General features: G+C 37.8%; 1 protein-coding gene across 1 annotated transcript in view; it reads right to left on the bottom strand.

Annotated features, from left to right (window-relative positions):
• ACAP2 (ArfGAP with coiled-coil, ankyrin repeat and PH domains 2) overlaps positions 1–19806 on the bottom strand; it is a 169816-nt gene that overhangs the window by 22971 nt on the left and 127039 nt on the right. The window contains 6 exon segments of the mRNA XM_030937036.1: positions 271–362; positions 1791–1860; positions 2184–2392; positions 8920–9025; positions 9629–9729; positions 11455–11506. Coding sequence (XP_030792896.1) covers positions 271–362; positions 1791–1860; positions 2184–2392; positions 8920–9025; positions 9629–9729; positions 11455–11506 — 630 coding nt within the window.

Genomic DNA, 19806 nt, shown 5'->3' with positions numbered 1-19806 from the left:
CTGAGATTACAGGCGTGAGCCAATGCACCCGGCCTTGTAGAGCCCTAATTTTTAAGCTCTCTCTACCCTAGAGACTATCATTGGTTATCTGTTCAATGCAATATAATTATCTAATTAACATACCGAAGAAAGAGATAGCCAACATTTGAACAGAAGTGGCAATGACTGCTTTTAAACACTTTGTCTCAATGCTATAAATCAATCACTACAGTGAAATAAAAATCATAGCTATATTCCTAATTAGGGGGAAACAGACAAGTGAAATAGTACCTTTGTCCTGGTTGTGGCTTCTTTATTCCCATTTTTTCCACATTAGCTTCATAAACTCGATTTATAACATCATTCCCCAACTCACACATAAGCTGTTTGGCAAACAAAATAGAAAAATAAGCTATACATTAAAGACCTTAAAATAAGCTAAAATTTAAAAGTCCTTTAAGCAAGTACAGGTAACTAATTCCCTTGCATATTCTACAGTTGCTTATTCTACCAAGAAGTTTTATATTAAAACAAAATGAAACAAGAACTGAGAGTAATATTATCACTTTGCTGTTCTTCACCAAACTACCTCCCCTAGAAGATTATCAACCCCACCAGAGTCATTCTCTCTCTCTACATGTCTATCTATGTATCTATCTAGCCACATATCACAGCTATTGTATCTATCTCTATGTCCACAGTAAGGCAAGAAGTATGACAACAAAGCATTATCTATACAGTAAGTACTAGCCAGTCTTAGGACGGTAAGTTAAAAATTAAGTATCTATTCTTTTCAGTTTTCACGTGTAGTTCCTAGAAATATGCAAATCTATCAAATTTACAACTTTCTGGTAATTATTTTTGAACTTTTACCTCTTTTTGGGTTGGGTTCTGTCTTCAGATAACAAACAATTCCTAGTCATATGTTCCAAATTCTTCTAGATTTTCCTTTCCATCTGCTACTCACCTCTTTAATTCTGTTCAAGCTCTCCTTGCCTCGCTAGTAAATTATATCTGTACCGTCTTGGCTAATCTTATTGCTTCTAGTTTTGCCCAATTCCAGGCTTGACCACAAAAACAAACATTTTTACCAACAGCAGATCACCCAAACCATTTCCCTGAAAAATCATATGTAGGTAAAAGGGACACTAACAGACATTACGATGACATTACCACTATCTAGAGAATAGAGGTTAAAGTATTGGGACAGGTGAGACGTGGGAGTGGGCAAGGCCTGGGATGAGATAACAAGAGGATTAAAATGCTCTCTGGACCCAACAACAGGAGTAAAGTCTGGGAAGAGCACTCTCACAGGCAAGAGAATGGTTTCCCTTTTTCTCCTATTTTTATTTTATTTTATTTATTTTATTTTATTTTAATTTTTTTGAGGCAGAGTCTCATTCCATCACCCAGGCTGGAGTGCAGTGGCGTGTGATCTTGGCCCACTGCAACTTCCACGTCCTGGGTTCGAGTGATTCTTCTGCCTCAACCTCCCGAGTAGCTGGGATTACAGATGGCCATCACCACACCCAACTCGTTTTTGTATTTGTAGTAGAGACAAGGTTTTGCTATGTTGGCCAGGCTGGTCTCAAACTCCTGACCTCAAGGATGATCTGCCCGCCTCGACCTCTCAAAGTGCTAGGATTACAGGCGTGAGCCACCACACCAGCCTCTCTCCTTTTCCTTAACCATGAGCCCCTTTGAGGTCCCATTACTTCTATGACATCCCTCTTCTGTCATTTCCATTTATTCCTCTTTTTTTATGTGAAAATATGAAAATTTTAAAGCAAAATTTTTTGTTGTTGTTTTACCTTTAAAAGTTCCGGCTCCCAGGTGTCCAAGGTTAAAGATCGTACTTTTGAAAAATGAACCCCAAGACTCCTAAGTGGAAAAAAGACGACCGCATCACTATCAAGTCTCCATTTGCATATTTGTGCAAATTCTGTTCTAATGTGACACAGGCTCTAACAAAGCCCTCAACACACACAGATAGGGACATATCTTCTGTTTAGTAATGAATGATGAACCAAAGTCCTCAAAAGCTTTTACAAACCAGGATTTTAACCACTTCTTAAAAGGTACAAAGATACAAACTGGTGATTAAATTAGGGCAGTGGAAAAGGGCAGCTAACAAATGAAACATGACCATTTCAATCTGTGTTTATCCAAAAGAAGACATTCTAATCCTGGGCAGGCCTACCCACCGGTGAATTCCGGAGCACTCGATACACAAGGTGATGCCCAGGTTGATGCTGGCCCACCGTGGATCTGCCAGGCCACAGTCACAACAGCTGGCATTGCCAGGGATACACTGGACCCGCTGAAGCGCACTTTCTCCTTTCAATAATTTCTCTTTTGACTCACTTCCAGAATCTAGGCTTCCTGTGGATGGAGATGATTTCTTATCCAGCTTCTAAAAGAATTAAGAATTACTTGTTTTTTTTAAAAAAAAGATTGAAATACTTTGTTGCACACTACATGCTCCAAACTAAAACTTCCAATCAATAAATTAAAGGCCTGTTACAGGCATAAGCCAGGCAATATTCTAGCTAGAAATTCAAGGATAAAAAGATGTAGGTTCTTCCATCAGTGAACTTTTATTCTAGTGGGGAGAAACGTAAACATTTAAAATTATATATAATAAATGACACAATGAACATATGTACAGAAAATGAAGACAGAGAGAAAGGGGAACACTAGTTTAACATGGAGGGTGGAGACAGAGGTAACAGGTAAGGGATTATTAAAACTCAAGAATGAAATAAATTATTGTTTTATACCACACTTTTCCAAGGTGCTCAATAAACTTTAAGCTAGTCATTTTTTTTTTCAGACTTTTCAGGGATAAAGCAAGTTATTTTAATTACTGCAGTGAGTAACTAGGAAAGGTATGAGCTTATATAAATACTAAAGAAGAGATCAACTACATAATTATAACTACTGAGTGAATCAAATACAGAACATATAATGTTTAAAACTTCAAGGGATATTAGGTAAAAGAGGAAAAAAGTAAAAGATAGCTGATTGACAAAAAGTTAATTTTTTGGCTGACAGCGGTGTCTCACATCTGTAATCCAAGCACTTTAGGAAGCTGCAGCGTGAGGATCACTTGGGCCCAGGTGTTCAAGATCAGCCTGGGCAACAGGGCAAGAGCCTGTCTCTAAAAAATAATTAAAAATATTATGTCTGGACACAGTGACTCACGTGTGTAATCCCAACACTTTGGGAGGCTGAGGCGGGTGGATCACTTTAGGCCAGGAGTTCAAGACCAGCCTGGCCAACACAGTGAAACCCTGTCTCTACTACAAATACAAAAAAATTAGCTGGGCATGGTGGTACACGCCTGTGATCCCAGCTACTCAGGAGGCTGAGGCATGAGAATCACTTAAACCCGGGAAGCGGAGGTTGTAGTAAGCCAAGATCATGCTGACAGAGTGAGACTCCAACCTGGGTGACAGAGTGAGACTCCGTCATACAAGTGTAAATACACACATACATACATATCATACAAACATACAAATTAGCTAGGCATGGTGGTGCACACCTGTGGGTCACAGCTACTCAGAAGGCTGAGGCATGAGAATTGCTTAAACCTGGGAAAGGGCTGTTGCAGTGAGCCATGCCACTGCACTCCAGCCTGGGTGACAGAATGAGACTCCATCATATGTACGTAAATACGTACATACATACAAATTAGCTAGGCTTGGAGGTGCACACCTGTGGTCTCAGCTACTTAGGAGGCTGAGGCATGAGAATCACTTAAACCCAGGAGGCGGAGGTTGCAGTGAGCCAAGATAATGACACTGCACTCCAGCCTGGGTGACAGAGTGAGACTCCATCATATGTATGTACATACATACATACATACATACATATGAGCTAGACATAGTAGTACACACCTGTGGTCCCTCAGGAGGCTGAGGTGGGAGGATTGCCTGAGCCCAGAAGGTCAAGGCTTCAGTGAACTATGATCACACCACTGCATTCCAGCCTGGGAAACAGGGCAAGACTCTGTCTCCCCACCATCCCACTATATGGCCATAATGACCAAATACAAAGACGTGGTACTTAGATCCTAAACAAGGACAGATATGGTCTATAAAAAGTCTTCTGGTTTAAAAAAACTTCAGGTCGGGCACAGTACCTCATGCCTGTAATCTCAGCACTTTGGGAAGCTGAAGTGGGCGGACCACAAGGTCAGGAGTTCGAGAGCAGCCTGGCCAATATGGTGAAACCCTGTCTCTACTAAAAATACAAAAAACAATTAGCCAGGCATGGTGGCACATGCCTGTAGTGCTAGTTACTTGGGAGGTTGAGGCAGGAGAATAGCTTGTACCTGGGAGGCAGAGGTTACAGTGAGCAGAAGTCACGCCACTGCACTCCAGCCTGGGCAACAGATCGAGAGTCTGTCTCAAAAAAAAAAAAAAAAAAAAGAATAAATAAAAAAAAAATTTCAACCTTAACAAGCCAGTATATTAGTAAAGAATCAATAAAAATGCAATTTGGCTCTTGTCTTGCCCTTCCTGAAAACTCTATTCAACAGCCATTAGATAGGACCACACAAGGTAAGAGTGTGTACACAGTATTCTAGAGAGGATCGAGCTGGATGAAAAACACAATAACATAGAAGCATAACCACGCGCAGGCTGTCAGACCCCAAGAAGGGTAAGGAGCATGTCTGCACAGGGAGGTGGCTCAGCAAGGGAAGCTGAAGCCTGAGTAGGGAAAGGAAGGCAGCGAAGCAGGAGCGCCACCTAGTGTGAGGTGTCAGAGTCTGACGGAGCAAGAGGGCACCCCACACAGAGCTGGGAGGAGAAGATTAGGGCAGGTGGCAACAGATACAGAATATCGGTTACATACAGGGGGATCAAACATATAAGTAAACATGTTAAAGACAAATGGGAGCCAGATTTCTCAACACAGAGAAAGGAATTATTGATATGGAAAAGGAGAAAACCAGAATGAATCCTATCAAACCTGGAGATATCAACAGGCACACTAATGGTTTTCAACGTAAATAAATGTATTTTTAAAAGATGTAAATACATATATGTGTATACACACTCAAAAACTTATTTTGGTTTCTAAACACCATTCGCTGCCAAAAGTTCATTTCAAAGCACCTCCTCAACAAAATACTTATTACCTACAAAGTTTAAAAGATTAATCCTACAGTAGAGAAACCCACCAGGGCACTCCCTGAATCAAATGATCAAAGTTAACATCACCAGTGGGAACAAATCAAAATCATGTGACCCCTGAGAGGATAAAGTGAAAAGAACACAATATCATTTATGTAACATTCCTGCCAAATTGAGGGACATTCTACAAAACAACTAGTCTTTAATTTTCGAAACTATCAAGATTAAGAAGGTCAAGGTAAGAATGAGGAAATACTCCTAACTGAAAGAGATTAAAGAGACATAAAAACTAAATGCTATCTATACTTGTAAACTAGATCTTTTTGCCATGAAGAACATCATTAGGACGATTGCTAAAACTTGAATGATGTTTGGAAATTAAATAGTAGTCATGTATCGATGTTTATTTCTTGATTGGTGGCTATACTGTGATTATACAGGAGAATGTCCTAGGTTGTGGGACGTACTCATTAAAGTAATGATGCAGGCCGGGTGCAGTGGCTCATACCTGTAATCCCAGCACTCTGGGAGGCTGAGGCGGGCGGATCACTTGAGGTCAGGGATTATGACCAGCCTGGCCAACATGGTGAAACCCTAGCTCTACTAAAAAATACAAAAAAAAAAATTAGCCAGGTGTGTTGGTGTACACCTGTAACTCCAGCTACTCTGGAGGCTGAGGCACAAGAATCCCTGGAACCCAGGAGGCAGAGGTTGCAGTGAGCTGAGATTGACCCGCTTCATGTTGGCCTAGGCAAACAGAGTGAGACTCTGTCTCAAAAAATAAACAAAAGAAAGCAATGATGCAGGACAGGTGCAGTGGCTCACTGTAATTCCAGCACTTTGGGAGGCAGATGCAGGTGGAGGCAGATGTGGGTGGATCACTTGAGGCCAGGAGTTCCAGACCAGCCTGGCCAACATGGTAAAACCCCACCTCTACTAAAAATACAAAAATTAGCCAGGCATGGTGCTGTGTGCCTGTCATCCCAGCTACTCGGGAGGCTGAGGCACGAGAATCACTTGAACCCAGGAGGTGGAGATTGCAGTGAGCTCAGACTGCGCCAATGCACTCCATCTGGGAGGACAGAGAGACTGTCTCCAAAAAAAAAAAAAAAAGTAATGATGCAGTGATGTGGCATCATGCTGGCAACTTATTCTCAAAAGGTTTGGGGGAAACAGTTATTTGTTCTGTACTTAGAACTTCCCTGTGAAGCTGGGCGCAGTGGCTCACGCCTGTAATCCCAGCACTTTGGGAGGCCGAGGTGGGTGGATCACCTGAGGTCAGGAGTTCGAGACCAGTCTGGCCAACGTGGTGAAACCCCGTCTCTACTAAAAATACAAAAATTAGCTGGGCGTGGTGGCATGCGCCTGTAATCCTAGCTACTGGGGAGGCTGAGGCAGGAGAATCGCCTGAACCTGGAAGGTGGAGGTTGCAGTGAGCCGAGATCATGCCCCTGCACGACCACCTGGGCAATGGAGTGAGACTCCACCTCAAAAAAAAACTTCCCTGTAAGTTTAGGATTATTCCGAAATTTTAAGAAAGAAATATTTGTTTTACCAGAACATGTTTGATAATGGGAATTAGCTAATGAGCAATTATATAAGGAAAGAATGTCAATATTATATATAGATATCAGGTTGGTTCATTCCCAAGTTTTCTCTATATGCTAATGTTTTTGCACCATATTAGAGAACTAAGTACACAAGCACAGCATAACTTGGGTCAGCCACTTCAAGGAACATAGCACTGAATATAACACCAATTCACAAAAGTATTAATAGGAGGAATGATTGTTTAAGCAGGACAGTTCAATCCTATTGTCGCTGCCCCCCCATCTCCATGCCACTAGGGGACTGACTGCTCTCTACGCATAAACACAATGACGAAGCTATCCTCTGGAGGATTAAAACAGAGTGTCTCTGGATCGACTTCACCTGAAACGTGGAAGCCAGAGGATTAAATGAACATACATACAATATGCTAAGATACCCAGTGCTTAGCTCCCCACCAGTCCCTCACACCTGTGAGGCGAGATCAATGAGTCTTCTCTGGGAAATCACACCAGCGGAAAAGACTCAAAAAGACCCTGACAATGGTTGTTTCTCAACAAACGGTCCAGACTTAGGCGAAGGCCACAGTCAACAAAGTCCTAATTCAGTGCTCAGAGCTTCCAAAGAAGTTTTTAGTGCCTAACATTTATGATCAGATAGCCAAAGGAAGCCTTTAACGCAATAGCTCTCAACCTTGGTTGTTTATGGAACTAACCTAGAAAGCCTGTTAAAGTATTGATGGTCAACTCCATCAAGTGTTCTGGGGTGGTACCTAAGCAATGGGGATTTTTTAAGCTCCCTGTGTGATGACATCATAGTATGCAATGATGGTTAAGAACCACAGCTCTAACACTGATTCCATGAAAAAAGAACAGGTCTATATTTATAAACAGTTAGTGAACAAACGGAGCTCTTGGAAATTAAATATGTGCTAGCAGAACTGAAATATTCAATAGAAGACTTGAAAGATTAACTGAGAAGATTTCCCAGAAAGTAGAGCAGAACAACACACACGGACACAAAAATAAGAAAATCATAATACCAATCCAGAAAATACAGAGAAACTGCAGAGGAGAAATACAAAAGATCATTAAAAAGAAAAGCTTCAACATCAACACTGGAAACTAAAAAAACAAACAATGCTGTTAAAATTCTCAAGATTATTTCCAATCTTAAAATATCCAGCCAAACTACCAATCAAATATGAGGACAGAATCAAGACATTTTCAGACATGCATAGAATCACAAATGCCTCATTTTCAGGAAGCTACTAGAGAAAGTACTTAAGTTTTTCTTAAGAAGGAGAAAGATACGGGATACCGGAAAGAGAAGAATCTCCAGAAATGATTTTGTAAGGAAATCCCAGACTGACAGCCATACTGCAGGCTTAGGGAGCAACTGGTCCAGATTGGAGACGTGTGATTCTAGAGACAGACATATTGAGGGCTATCTTTGCCAACATGCCCTTTGTCAATGTTCCCATCATTTGTACCCAGACAAGTTCACATAAGCTTGGCTTCTGGTCCACTTCCTGCTTTCATCTCTACGCCTTTCTGCTTGGATCAAGTTAGTCACCCCCCACAATCCCATGCCTGAAAAGGTTCTGCTTTGATCTATATTTGGGAGCTGGAAGTTGGCCATGGTAAGTTTTGAAATACAGTTTAGAGAAAAATCGATTCCCCATATTCCCGACAATTATCTATCACTAAGCCTATGCCACCGTCTTGCCAGATGACCCAAAAGTGCTGAGTTCCATGTCTCAGGACTCATTTACTCACTCACTGCCTTGCCCAAAAGACTTTCTTAGTAAGCTCTTTGAGAAATGAGGCCAGACTATGACCTAAGTCTCCACATTCACCTTATCTTTTTAAGGGACCTTCACCTAAGAGTCAATATTGTGCTTCCCTTTTTTGCTTTCATTCAGTTATAAATACCTTTCATGATGATTATTTTATAATTAACTAAAATGGCACAATACTTTGGGGGAAAAACACTAACAGGGAAATAGCTTATTCCAATCTGGTTCATATATTCAAATATTAAAACAAACATACATTCACAAATACTGAAATAAAATGGTAAGTGAAATCAAGAGAAAAAAAAGAAATCCACATTTTAAAAATAAAACTCATTTCAATTACATAAAATCATCTTCCATAAAAAACGATGTTACCTATACTCATATAATGTTGCAACTAAAATCAAGAATTTTGGCAATATATTATTTGGTATTGCTAATACCTCTACTAACCTCTGATTCATCACCCTTCTCTCTATAAGCAGTAGCAATACTGGTCTGAACAGCCTTAATCCATGCCTGGCGCAGCTTTTCGGAATCTGCCTGGAGCATACAACTTCTAAAAGGAAATAACATATTTTCTCAGACACTCAGTTAATGCCAAAAACACCCTATAAGCTTTGTATTTTTTCCACTTTGCTATTTAATAATTTTCTAGCAAAAAAATATGTATAATTTGTTGAAAAAAGTTTTTATTTCATGTATCTTTAGGGTAAAGTATGTTGACGAAGAAATCAAGGTGCCAATGAAACAAATTCTCTCTTAAAAACAAATAACCCATCCCAGAATATTAAAAAAAAAAAAAAACCTCTTAAATTTACCATATAAACATAAAAATACTCATTTTTTTTTCTACTGGGTACAAATATAAAATGATAGTTATCAAAGAAACTCATGATTTCAATTCATCATCATAATAGCTAAAATTTTCATATGAGCACATAAATCACCTTTATGGAATTAAAGAATAGGATAAATGGTAGAAGTTACATAAATATCTGACTATATCTGTAACATTAATTATTGAAATTTATTTTTAAAACTTTTTTCTTCTTTAGCACAGATAATTACAGACAAATGCAAATTCCTCTACTCTGGGAAGTTCTTTAAGACAAACTATAAAAACATAAAAGCAAATCACAGATCCTTTAGAACCACTTACTTTGTTGGTGAGACCACCTCAAAGCAGAATCGTCGCTCTATGTCTTCACAATGTTTCACTGTGCAGAGCCTGAGGTCTTCAACTACTACAGTCGGATTATCCTACGGTGAGGAAACCACATTTCCACACTTTTCCACTTAGGTTTTAATACTACCAATAATAAAATACTTAAAACTATTACGTGGCATAACCGGTCTAATTTTTTAGACACAGATAGGGGTTATCAATATAGACATAAAAGTAATTTTGTCCTGTTAATAATTGTATCTGCCTCATAAATTACATAGAGAGTAAATGAAATGGTTTACATATAAAGAGCCTGGTCCAACAGTTGATACCTAGTAGATTCTCAATAAATGTTAATGTTCTGCGGCTTTTCTTCCATTTTCTTTCATATCCTCTCCTGGTTCCCACTCACATATAATAAAGCTACTTTCCTCCAAAAGAGAAGCCTTTATTCAGTCAAGTTTTAAATACCTCAAAGAAAGCTACAACTTCCTAAAATACCTAAGTGAATCGAAAGATTTTATCACTTTCTACTATTTAATACCAAGTTTATCAGAATAGAAGAAACCATGAACTAATTAGCTGATTAAACAGCTTCTGTCATACAAACCTGCTACCATAGAACCTCGCAAGTAACATTTCAGTGTCATCTCAAGAGTAGAGATTTGAAATTTGCAGTTAACAGAACATCATTCAGATAATCATTAGTTATGAGAATAACTAATGATTCATTCTTTTGTTTTCTAGTTATTTTAATATTCTCAACTCACATGTAATCCCAATATGTCCTTCCCATAAATAATACTTCCTCATCCTTAAAATAAGGTTCAGGAAACCAAACATATAAAACAATATTAACAAATTTAAGGGGTTCTATTTAAATTACTTTCAGCTTACATTTTAATTAATGTAATTTTTAACCATTCTGTCCTATCACCTTTGGCCCTATCGTGACATTATTTAAAAGGCATCCTCTCTTTCATCTTCAAAATAGTGGTATGGAATGGCAGTGTTATTTCTGTCATGCACTAGACAAAGATACATTTAAAGAAATAAAAGTATGTTGTATATTTCAAAATAGCTAGGAAAGGAGATTTGTAATGTTCCTAAGACAAAGAAAAATGTTTGAGGTGATTGATGCCCCAGTTACCCTGATTTGATCCTTACACATTATATACAAGTATCAAAATAGCACACGTACCACAAAAGTATGTACAACTAATACATACCATTTAAAAGCTACCAAAACATTTTTTAAAATCCTGTGACCCAGAAAAATCCATCTCAAAGTGAGGAAGTTAAGAACTCAGGATTCAAAATCACTTTGCTTTTAAGAATGAAATGTTGAAATTTTCCACCCTAGAGTCCTCTTATACCCGCTCAACCAGAAATCTAATAAATGACATTAATTTTACACACATGCCGGGCGCGGTGGCTCAAGCCTGTAATCCCAGCACTTTGGGAGGCCGAGACGGGTGGATCACCAGGTCAGGAGATCGAGACCATCCTGGCTAACACGCTGAAACCCCGTCTCTACTAAAAAATACAAAAAACTAGCCGGGCGAGGTGGCGGGCGCCTGTAGTCCCAGCTACTCGGGAGGCTGAGGCAGGAGAATGGCGTAAACCCCGGAGGCGGAGCTTGCAGTGAGCTGAGATCCGGCCACTGCACTCCAGCCTGGGCGATAGAGCGAGACCCCGTCTCAAAAAAAAAAAAAAAAATTTTACACACATGAGTATTTATAGACTTCAATGTTTACCAAAACAAAAAGATAAATAACTGAAATTGGTAACTCATTGGGTTTTCACTTATTAACACCTACCTTAAATTTTTTCTGGTAAACCAACTGATTATTCTGTATTGAAAACCAGCGCCTACAGAAACACAAAATAGATTAAGTTTTCATAAACATAATTTATTTCCATTGTTAGAAATGAAATATTTGAGAAAGCACTGGAAATCACATTGTAGTAATTATGTTTTGAGAAGTGCATTGTATTATTTTGCTTTATATAAACTGATTCTAATATGGGAAAACTATTGAAAGTAAAGAACAAATGTTTTAAAACCACAGGTTAGGAAAATTAAAGTACTACATTTTGATTAATTTCATGTCATAAATTTACATCCTAACAAAAGCAGTTATCCTTTATGCTATCACCAAATAATAACTGTTTTAAAGTACAAATTTACAGTTTTTGAGGTTCCTCAAAAATAACTGACCTCTTTCCCCAGAAATAATTGCTTTTCTTATAAAGTTGGCATAAATGTATATTGTGAATAAAAGTATACACTTGTGGCCAGGCACGGTGGCTCACACCTGTAATCCCAGCACTTTGGGAGGCCAAAGCGAGGGGATCACCTGAGGTCAGGAGTTCGAGACCAGCCTGACCAACACGGTGAAACTCAGTCTCTAATAAAAAATACAAAAATTAGCCAGGTATGGCGGCAGGTGCCTGTAATCCCAGCTACTCAGGAGGCTGAGGCAGGAGAATCACTTGAACCTGGGAGGCAGAGGTTGCAGTGAGCCAAAATCACGCCATTGCACTCCAGCCTGGGCCACAGACCAAGACTCTGTCTCAAAAAAAAAAAAAAAAAAGGTATCCACTTGTATACAGAAAAACATTGAAACAAATTGTGCTTTATTTTCAACCTTTCGGCAGATAATTCAGTAAGAGTCTGATTTGATAAGCACAACAGAAAACTAATCATGTCAGAACTGACATCTAACAAGAGATAATCACAAATTAGCTTGGTCTTAGTTTCATATAAAATACTCCTAAGCAAATTAATCAAAGTTATTACTACAAATGATTCACTCAAGTATTTATATGGTTCTGCTCATTACTGTAAATTATTAGGCAAACAATTTACTTATGATCTTCTTTAGAAGAAAAATCTAAGCTATGTATGACATATTTACTAATTCTAATTTATTAAAACAATAAAAGACCTAAAGGCATAAAAAAAATTCACAGCCAAAAGCCATTCAGAAAAGAAAGCAAAACTTCTTATCAAGCATGAAAAGTAAAACAGTATTTGAATCATTATTTCAAAATTAGTTTCATGTGAGATGATTTCTACTGTAACATTAGTTATTAATCAATTAGCAGATAGAGATTCTACCTTTTCATTGGTACTAATATGAAGCATTATCAATTGTATTTAGACATTTAGAATTTCTGTTTTTAAAAATTAAGTTAATTATCCAAAGCTGTTCTCATCTCATGACTAGAAGATGCTTTTCCATTTTTAAGCCATTCACTAGAAAGACTGTTAGGTTTTCTTAACACTTAAAGAGGAATCACCTTTATTATTAAAAAAGACATTTGTTAAATAAGCATCTAGATAAAATGAGCTGTGTTGCCTCTAAATGCAAATCATCAAGAGGTAGGCTAGAAAAGGAAGAACTTCTGGGTTTCTTTACTTTGGGACACATAGTTGGTTAGAAATGTTAAGGAAATACCTACAAACAAACAAAATGGTGCAACCCTGCCACATGGGATGACATGCAATGGAAACAATCTCTGATACGGATGAAAGCATTTATGTAAAAATCATTTGAAGTAGGGTGAACTGTAGTAATACAAAATCATTTGTTTTATATCATAGTAAATTCTATAATTCGATGAAAGCTACCAAGAGTTTTACTGAGCAACAAAAATCACACTTATGTAAACTTTTCACGCTTCTGAAGTCTTCAAAAAATTAACTTCTCTTGACCTGCTGCATCTTAAGACAATATCTTCTAAAAATAGTATCAAAATGCTGTATTACAACATATGTCGTTGTCAGAGATCTATCCCTCTGATTACTAACTCTAAGGATCATATGTATTTCTGAAACCCAGTTCCTCTGCCATCTATCTGCTTCTGAATGACGTTTTCATATCATCAGTTTTTATAAACTGAGGAAAGAAAATATAAACTCTTAATTTTACATCTCTTAAGGAAAAAGGTCATACATCCTAGGTAGAAAACATTTTTTCAGTTATTATACTAAGACCTGTGTGTCTTACGACACTATCACTCCTCCATTGCTATTATAAATAAAAAAACTAATAACCTAACATTGATCAAAACTTTAATCAAGTAAGTAAAAGGGAATATAATTTTTAATTCTTTCTATAGAATAATCCTAGTTGTTATTAACATTTCATTGTTGCTGTTGTTCTTGTATCTTTGGTTTTTTTGAGGCAGAGTCTCACTCTGTCACCCAGGCTGGAGTGCAGGGGTGTGATCTTGGCTCACTGCAACTTCCGCTTCCTGGGTTCAAGCGATTCTGGTACCTTAGCCTCCTGAGCAGCTGAGGTTACAGACACACGCCACCACACCCTGCTAATTTTTGTATTTTTAGCAGAGATGAGGTTTTATCATGTTGGTCAGGCTGGTCTCTAACTCCTGGTCTCAAGCAATCCACCCACCTTGGCCTCCCAAAGTGCTGGGACTACAGGCATGAGCCACCACGCCCGGCCCTAATTGTTATTAACATTTCTAAGAAAAGGAAAAGTAAGACTTAAACACAGCTCATGGACCGTGAAATATAGAAAAAATACTTAACTTTGGATTCAGAAACTGACCACAAAGCCAAAATACAAGACAGCTTTTTGTTTTGTTTTATTTTTTGATTTTGTTTTTGTTTTTGAGACGGAGTCTCACTCTGTTGCCCAGGTTGGAGTGCAATGGCATGATCTCGGCTCACTGCAACCTCCGCCTCCTGAGTTCAAGCGATTCTCTTGCCTCAGTCTCCCGAGTAGCTGGGATTACAGGCATGCACCACCACGCCCGGCAATTTTTGTATTTTTAGTAGAGACGGGGTTTCTCCATGTTAGCCAAGCTGGCCTTGAACTCCTGACCTCAGGTGATCTGCCCGCCTCAGCCTCCCAAAGTGCTGGGATCACAGGCATGAGCCACGGCGCCCAATCAAGACAGTTTTTAAAATAGTAAAATGTGTTTCATTAAGAAAAATAAGGTACCACTTTGTACCTCAAATTGAAATAACTCAATATAATACACATTTTATTAAATTCTAAATATTACACTTTAAAAATATATGTTGTAAATATTAAATTTATAAATTAAATATTATTAATATTAACATACCAATTAGAGTTTCCAAATGACAACATTTGGGCAGGAAAAAATATATATATGTACACAAAAAAATCGAGTTATCTTTTACCATGTTTGATCACTAGTCTCACACTGCTCTTGAAATCAAGAACATGAGTAAAAGTCAAACTTTGCAATCTGCAGAAGCTTTATTACTAGAACTATAAGGATGATGGGTTTATTTACATATCCATTTAAGTGTCAAACAGGTAAACAATTGGTAAAAATTAAAAGCCTGAACATAAATGCTCCTTTACTTCATTTATTTATTTATTTATTTATTTAGAGTCGGAGTCTCGCTCTGTCGCCCAGGCTGGAGTGCAGTGGCACAATCTCGGCTCACTGCAAGCTCCGCCTCCCAGGTTCATGCCATTCTCCTGCCTCAGCCTCCCGAGTAGCTGAGACTACAAGCGCCCGCCACCACGCCCGGCTAATTTGTTTTGTATTTTTAGTAGAATCTAGTATTTTAGTTTCACCATGTTAGCCAGATCTCCTGACCTTGTGATCCACCCACCTCGGCCTCCCAAAGTGCTGAGATTACAGGCGTGAGCCACCGCGCCCGGCCTTCAATTTATTTTTATACAGAGAAAATAAATGGCAAAACAAAAAAAAGGTAAGAAACTGACAATGTATTCTTTCAACATAATCAATATGGTTTTACCAAAAGGACTAATCCTAGTTACTGCTCAAATTTTTAAAAAGAGTTTACTGGCTTATTTCCCTCTATATTTTTATTTGTTTAGACATATATGTAATTTTTTTTAGAGACAGGGCCTCACTCTGTCACTCAGCCTGGAGTGTCATGGTACAATCACAGCTCACTGCAGTCTGGAAATCCTGGGCTCAAGTGATCCTCCCACCTCAGCCTCTGGAGACGCTGGGACCACAGAGGCATGCCACCACACCCAGCTAATTTCTTATTTGTGTATGTATTTGGCAGAGACGGGGTCTTGCTATGTTGCCAGGACTGGTCTCCAATTCCTGGGCTCAAGTAATCCTCCAACCTCGACCACCCAAAATGCTGGTATTACAGGTGTAAGCCACCATATCCAGCCTTTCTCTTTTTAAAAAAATAAGACATATTTTAAAAAGGAAAATTACTCAATCTGTATCTTCTTTGGGTAATTATAAATAAATCAAATATTCCTTTACAGATTAAAACAAATTGAGGAGATGTGCAATTAAAAGATATAATTCCATTTCTCAAATAAAGTATTTATATTTTCTTCCCAATTTAAAACATAAAGAGACTTTTTATCCATTGCAAGTAATCCAACTGAAACACAAGTTAATTATGAGCTTTCTCGTGCCAAAAAGGAAACTGGAGTAAGATGAGGGTAAAGGGAAGGAAGCCATTTGGTACCTGATATGATCGGGCTTTTTCCTGTCGTGTGAAAAAACGGGGCAGGATTAAAACATAAAGGAAAGGTGGTAAAAGAATGAAAATGAAAAATGTGCAAAATAAGCAAAGGACTAGCATGATACGAAAATAAAGCAAGAATTAAGAAACAAGCTTAAGCTCTGAACCTAACAAAATAATCAAAAGTATCTATTGCATTTACTTTTTATACACATATGCATTCGTACAATTAATTCCAACTCTTAGGACTCTGAAAATTTCAGGAATATTCAAAAAGTTCTTCAAATACTATGTCATAGGAAGTTCTGATAGGACTTAGCATACTTAGGCATATCTCTACTATTATTTTCTGCCTCAACGTTCATGGCTATAGAATACAGATAGTACCTCGCACCTCATCTTAATAAGCTGCTCCTAAAAGTTAAGGAAAATAATCACTGTAGGAATTGTCTATATAAACCTGAGATAAATGAAAAGTTTTCATAAAGAAAGTAGGTTCACTAAATAGAGGAAGTCAAAGATTATAAAATATTAGCCAAATAAACATTTCTCCCAATTGCCCATCCCATTTTCATGAAATGATATACAGGACTTGAAGGCCACACATACATAGTATTAATCTTTAATCTATGTATATACTTCTTATAATACAAAAGGCCAATAGAAATAAAACATTTACATCTATACCAGCAGCACACAGAACATTTTGCTTTAAAGTATCATGTAGTATATTCTATGCTTTTAGCTGTATTTTCTATTTCAACAAAGAGCATAGCAAGCAAGTTTTTTCAAGTTATCACTAAATAAATTATGTTAGTATCTATTTATTTTCCTTCTTCATTCACCTTTTCTGAATTTATCATAAAAAGCAAAAGAGAGATTAAGTTCTAATAATCCAATAATGTGAGCCTGAAAGGAAGCCGCCATACTGAGAAAATGACCCGACAAAGAAAAATTACTGTGCTGACCTCACATTATCTTCAGAAAAATATATTGTATAGATTTATAAAATGTTTGAGGTATTACAAACTACAACAGTCCACATAAGACATAAAACTTTTTACTCCTTAGGCTATTTCAATCACATCATACAAAATATTATCTATTCAGTTAAATTCCAGATTTTGGAATCATCTGAAATACACTTGTAATTTATGAAGCACAAAGTGAGGTTTAAAAACTATCTGGAAATTCCCTGAGGAAGAAAGTATTTTTTTTTTTATTTTTAATTTTTGTGGGTACACAGTAAGTGTATCATATTTATGGGAGAAAGAAGATTTTTTTTTTCTTTTTTTGAGATGAAGTCTTGCTCTGGTCGTCTAGGCTGGAGTTCAGTGGTACAATCACAGCTCACTGCAACCTCTGCCTCCCTGGGTTCAAGTGATTTTCCCACCTCAGTTTCCCAAGGAACTGGGATTACAGATGTGTGCCACTATGACCGGTTAATTTTTATATTTTTTAGTAGAGACAGGGGTCTCGCCATGTTGGCCAGGCTGGTCTTGAATGCCTGACCTCAAGTGACCTGCCCACCTTGGCCTCCCAAAGTGCTGGGATTACAGGCATGAGCCGCCATGCCCAGCCAGAAGGTCTTTTTAAATAGTTGATTTTGATAAAACTGTATGCAAAAGTTCCACAGAAGTATAGGTAATAGCAAATGTGTGGTAACCCACGGTGACTAAAACAAAAAAGGTGCCCTAAAAGTAATCCATAAACAATCCCCCAAATCTTCATATTTGAATCACTGAATTCCTGAATTTTTTAAATTAACTCACCAATATCATAAATACAGTCTTTTACTCAAAGTCCAGTAAAATAGATTAAGCTGGACAGAGAACTGGATTTTGAGATACTTTAAGAAATTTAAATTCCAAATTTTTAATATTAAAAATTCAGAAGATAATTCTACATAACATTTAAAAGATTACTCTTCTTTCTTCTCCCTTCTGTCTAGTTCCTTATCTATCACCTAGTAAATACTTAAAGACTTTAGTCACAAGGTTTGGACTTCCATTGTTGATTGGCTGATTGAGACAGGGTCTCCGTCACCCAGGCCGGAGTGCAGTGGCACAATGCAGAGGCTCAATGCAGCCTCAATCTCTTGGCCTCGAGCAGTCTTCCTGCCTCAGCCACCTGTGTAGCTGGGGCTACAGGCACCACATCACCGCACCTGACTAATTTTTGTATTTGTTTTTTGTAGAGATGGGGTTTCATCATGTTGCCCAAGCTGGTCTCAAATTCCTGGGCTCAAGCATTCTGCCTGCCTTGGCTTCCCAAACTGCTGGGATTAGAGGCATGAGTCACAATGACTGGCCTTATATGCTATATTCTTGTACAAGTCAGAATTTTACTAGTGTTTTTGGCAAAACGTTCTTCAACAGGATGTGGAAACAATATTAATTTGCTCTCCATAATTTTTCCTAATGTAAGTGTTTCAGGAAGTTCTTTTAAAGTGAAGTATTTTTTCATAGTTGAAGCTGTATTTTGTTCTATCAAAATAAAGATGGTTTGGAATTTTCGCAGCAAGAAAAATGCCATAGGATACTTGAGGAAGAGTTGAGAGTTCCAGGTTTTGCATCTCAATTTGTTCACAAACCAGCTGTGTGACTTTGAAAGACTGACTATCTCTCTGAAGCTCCATTTCTTTACTGAAAATAAGGGTGTCCTACAGTCTATGATTCTAATCAATAACTGCCATTTCACTACGGATAGATGGCATCGCCTTTAAAAATAGCCTATTTCCAAAGGCAATGTTTTTTCACTTTGTAAATAGGAGGGAATGTCTACAATTGAAAATTTAACCAGTATTCCTCACTTGATTTTAGCTGCATTTTAACATCCATGCCAATGTAATTCAGAAAATAAATAATAATGAAAAGGTTCATGTATAAATCAAAATTAATTTCCTTCTATTGTCCTAAATGGCAGTGCAATATTCCACTAACACTTACTATGTTTCATTTTGAAGTCTGAGACCATCTCTCATTGGAGTAGTCCATGGAAGTTCATTTCTTTTCTTCTTAACATAATGGTATGTTTCTATGGATTTACTGTATTTTCACTTTGCTAAACTCTAAGGAGGTTGTTTTGAAATCTGAAGGCTAAAATTCAATTCTGCCATTATACCATGAAACCACACTGGTGAGTAATCTTTATTATAAAGACTCACCAGTCAAGCTGGTTTTTTTGCTTTTTTTTTTTTCCCCAACTTCTACTCTGGCTACAGAAATTTGTCAGGAAAGGCTTAAAAGACTACTACTGTCTTACTTTTTAGAGCTTAGAAAATGTAATTTCAATTTTTCATTTTCACTTTAGCTAGAAACATTATTTCTAACCACACCACTTGAGTTGGTCCTCCTATATTCACGTACTATTCTTATTATTATTATTATTTTTATTTATTAAGAGACAGAGTCTCACTGTGTCACCCAGACTGGAAGTGCAGCAGCACAATCTTGGCTAACCACAACCTCTGCCTCCTAGGTTCAAGCGATTCTCCTGCCTCAGCCTCCCAAATAGCTGGGATTACAGGCATGTGCCACCACATCAAGCCAAGTTTTTCTATTTTTAGTAAAGACAAGGTTTCACTGCATTGGCCAGGCTGGTCTCAAACTCCGGACCTCAAGTGATATACCCACCTCAGCCTCCCAAAGTGCTGGGATTACAGGCATGAACCACCACGTCCAGCCCACGTATTATTTTTAAA

This window comes from Rhinopithecus roxellana, chromosome 1 (assembly GCF_007565055.1).
Source record: "Rhinopithecus roxellana isolate Shanxi Qingling chromosome 1, ASM756505v1, whole genome shotgun sequence".
NCBI lineage: Eukaryota > Metazoa > Chordata > Mammalia > Primates > Cercopithecidae > Rhinopithecus > Rhinopithecus roxellana.
The sequence above is the reverse complement of the archived record's forward strand: the minus strand, read 5'-3'. Positions and strand labels throughout refer to the sequence as shown.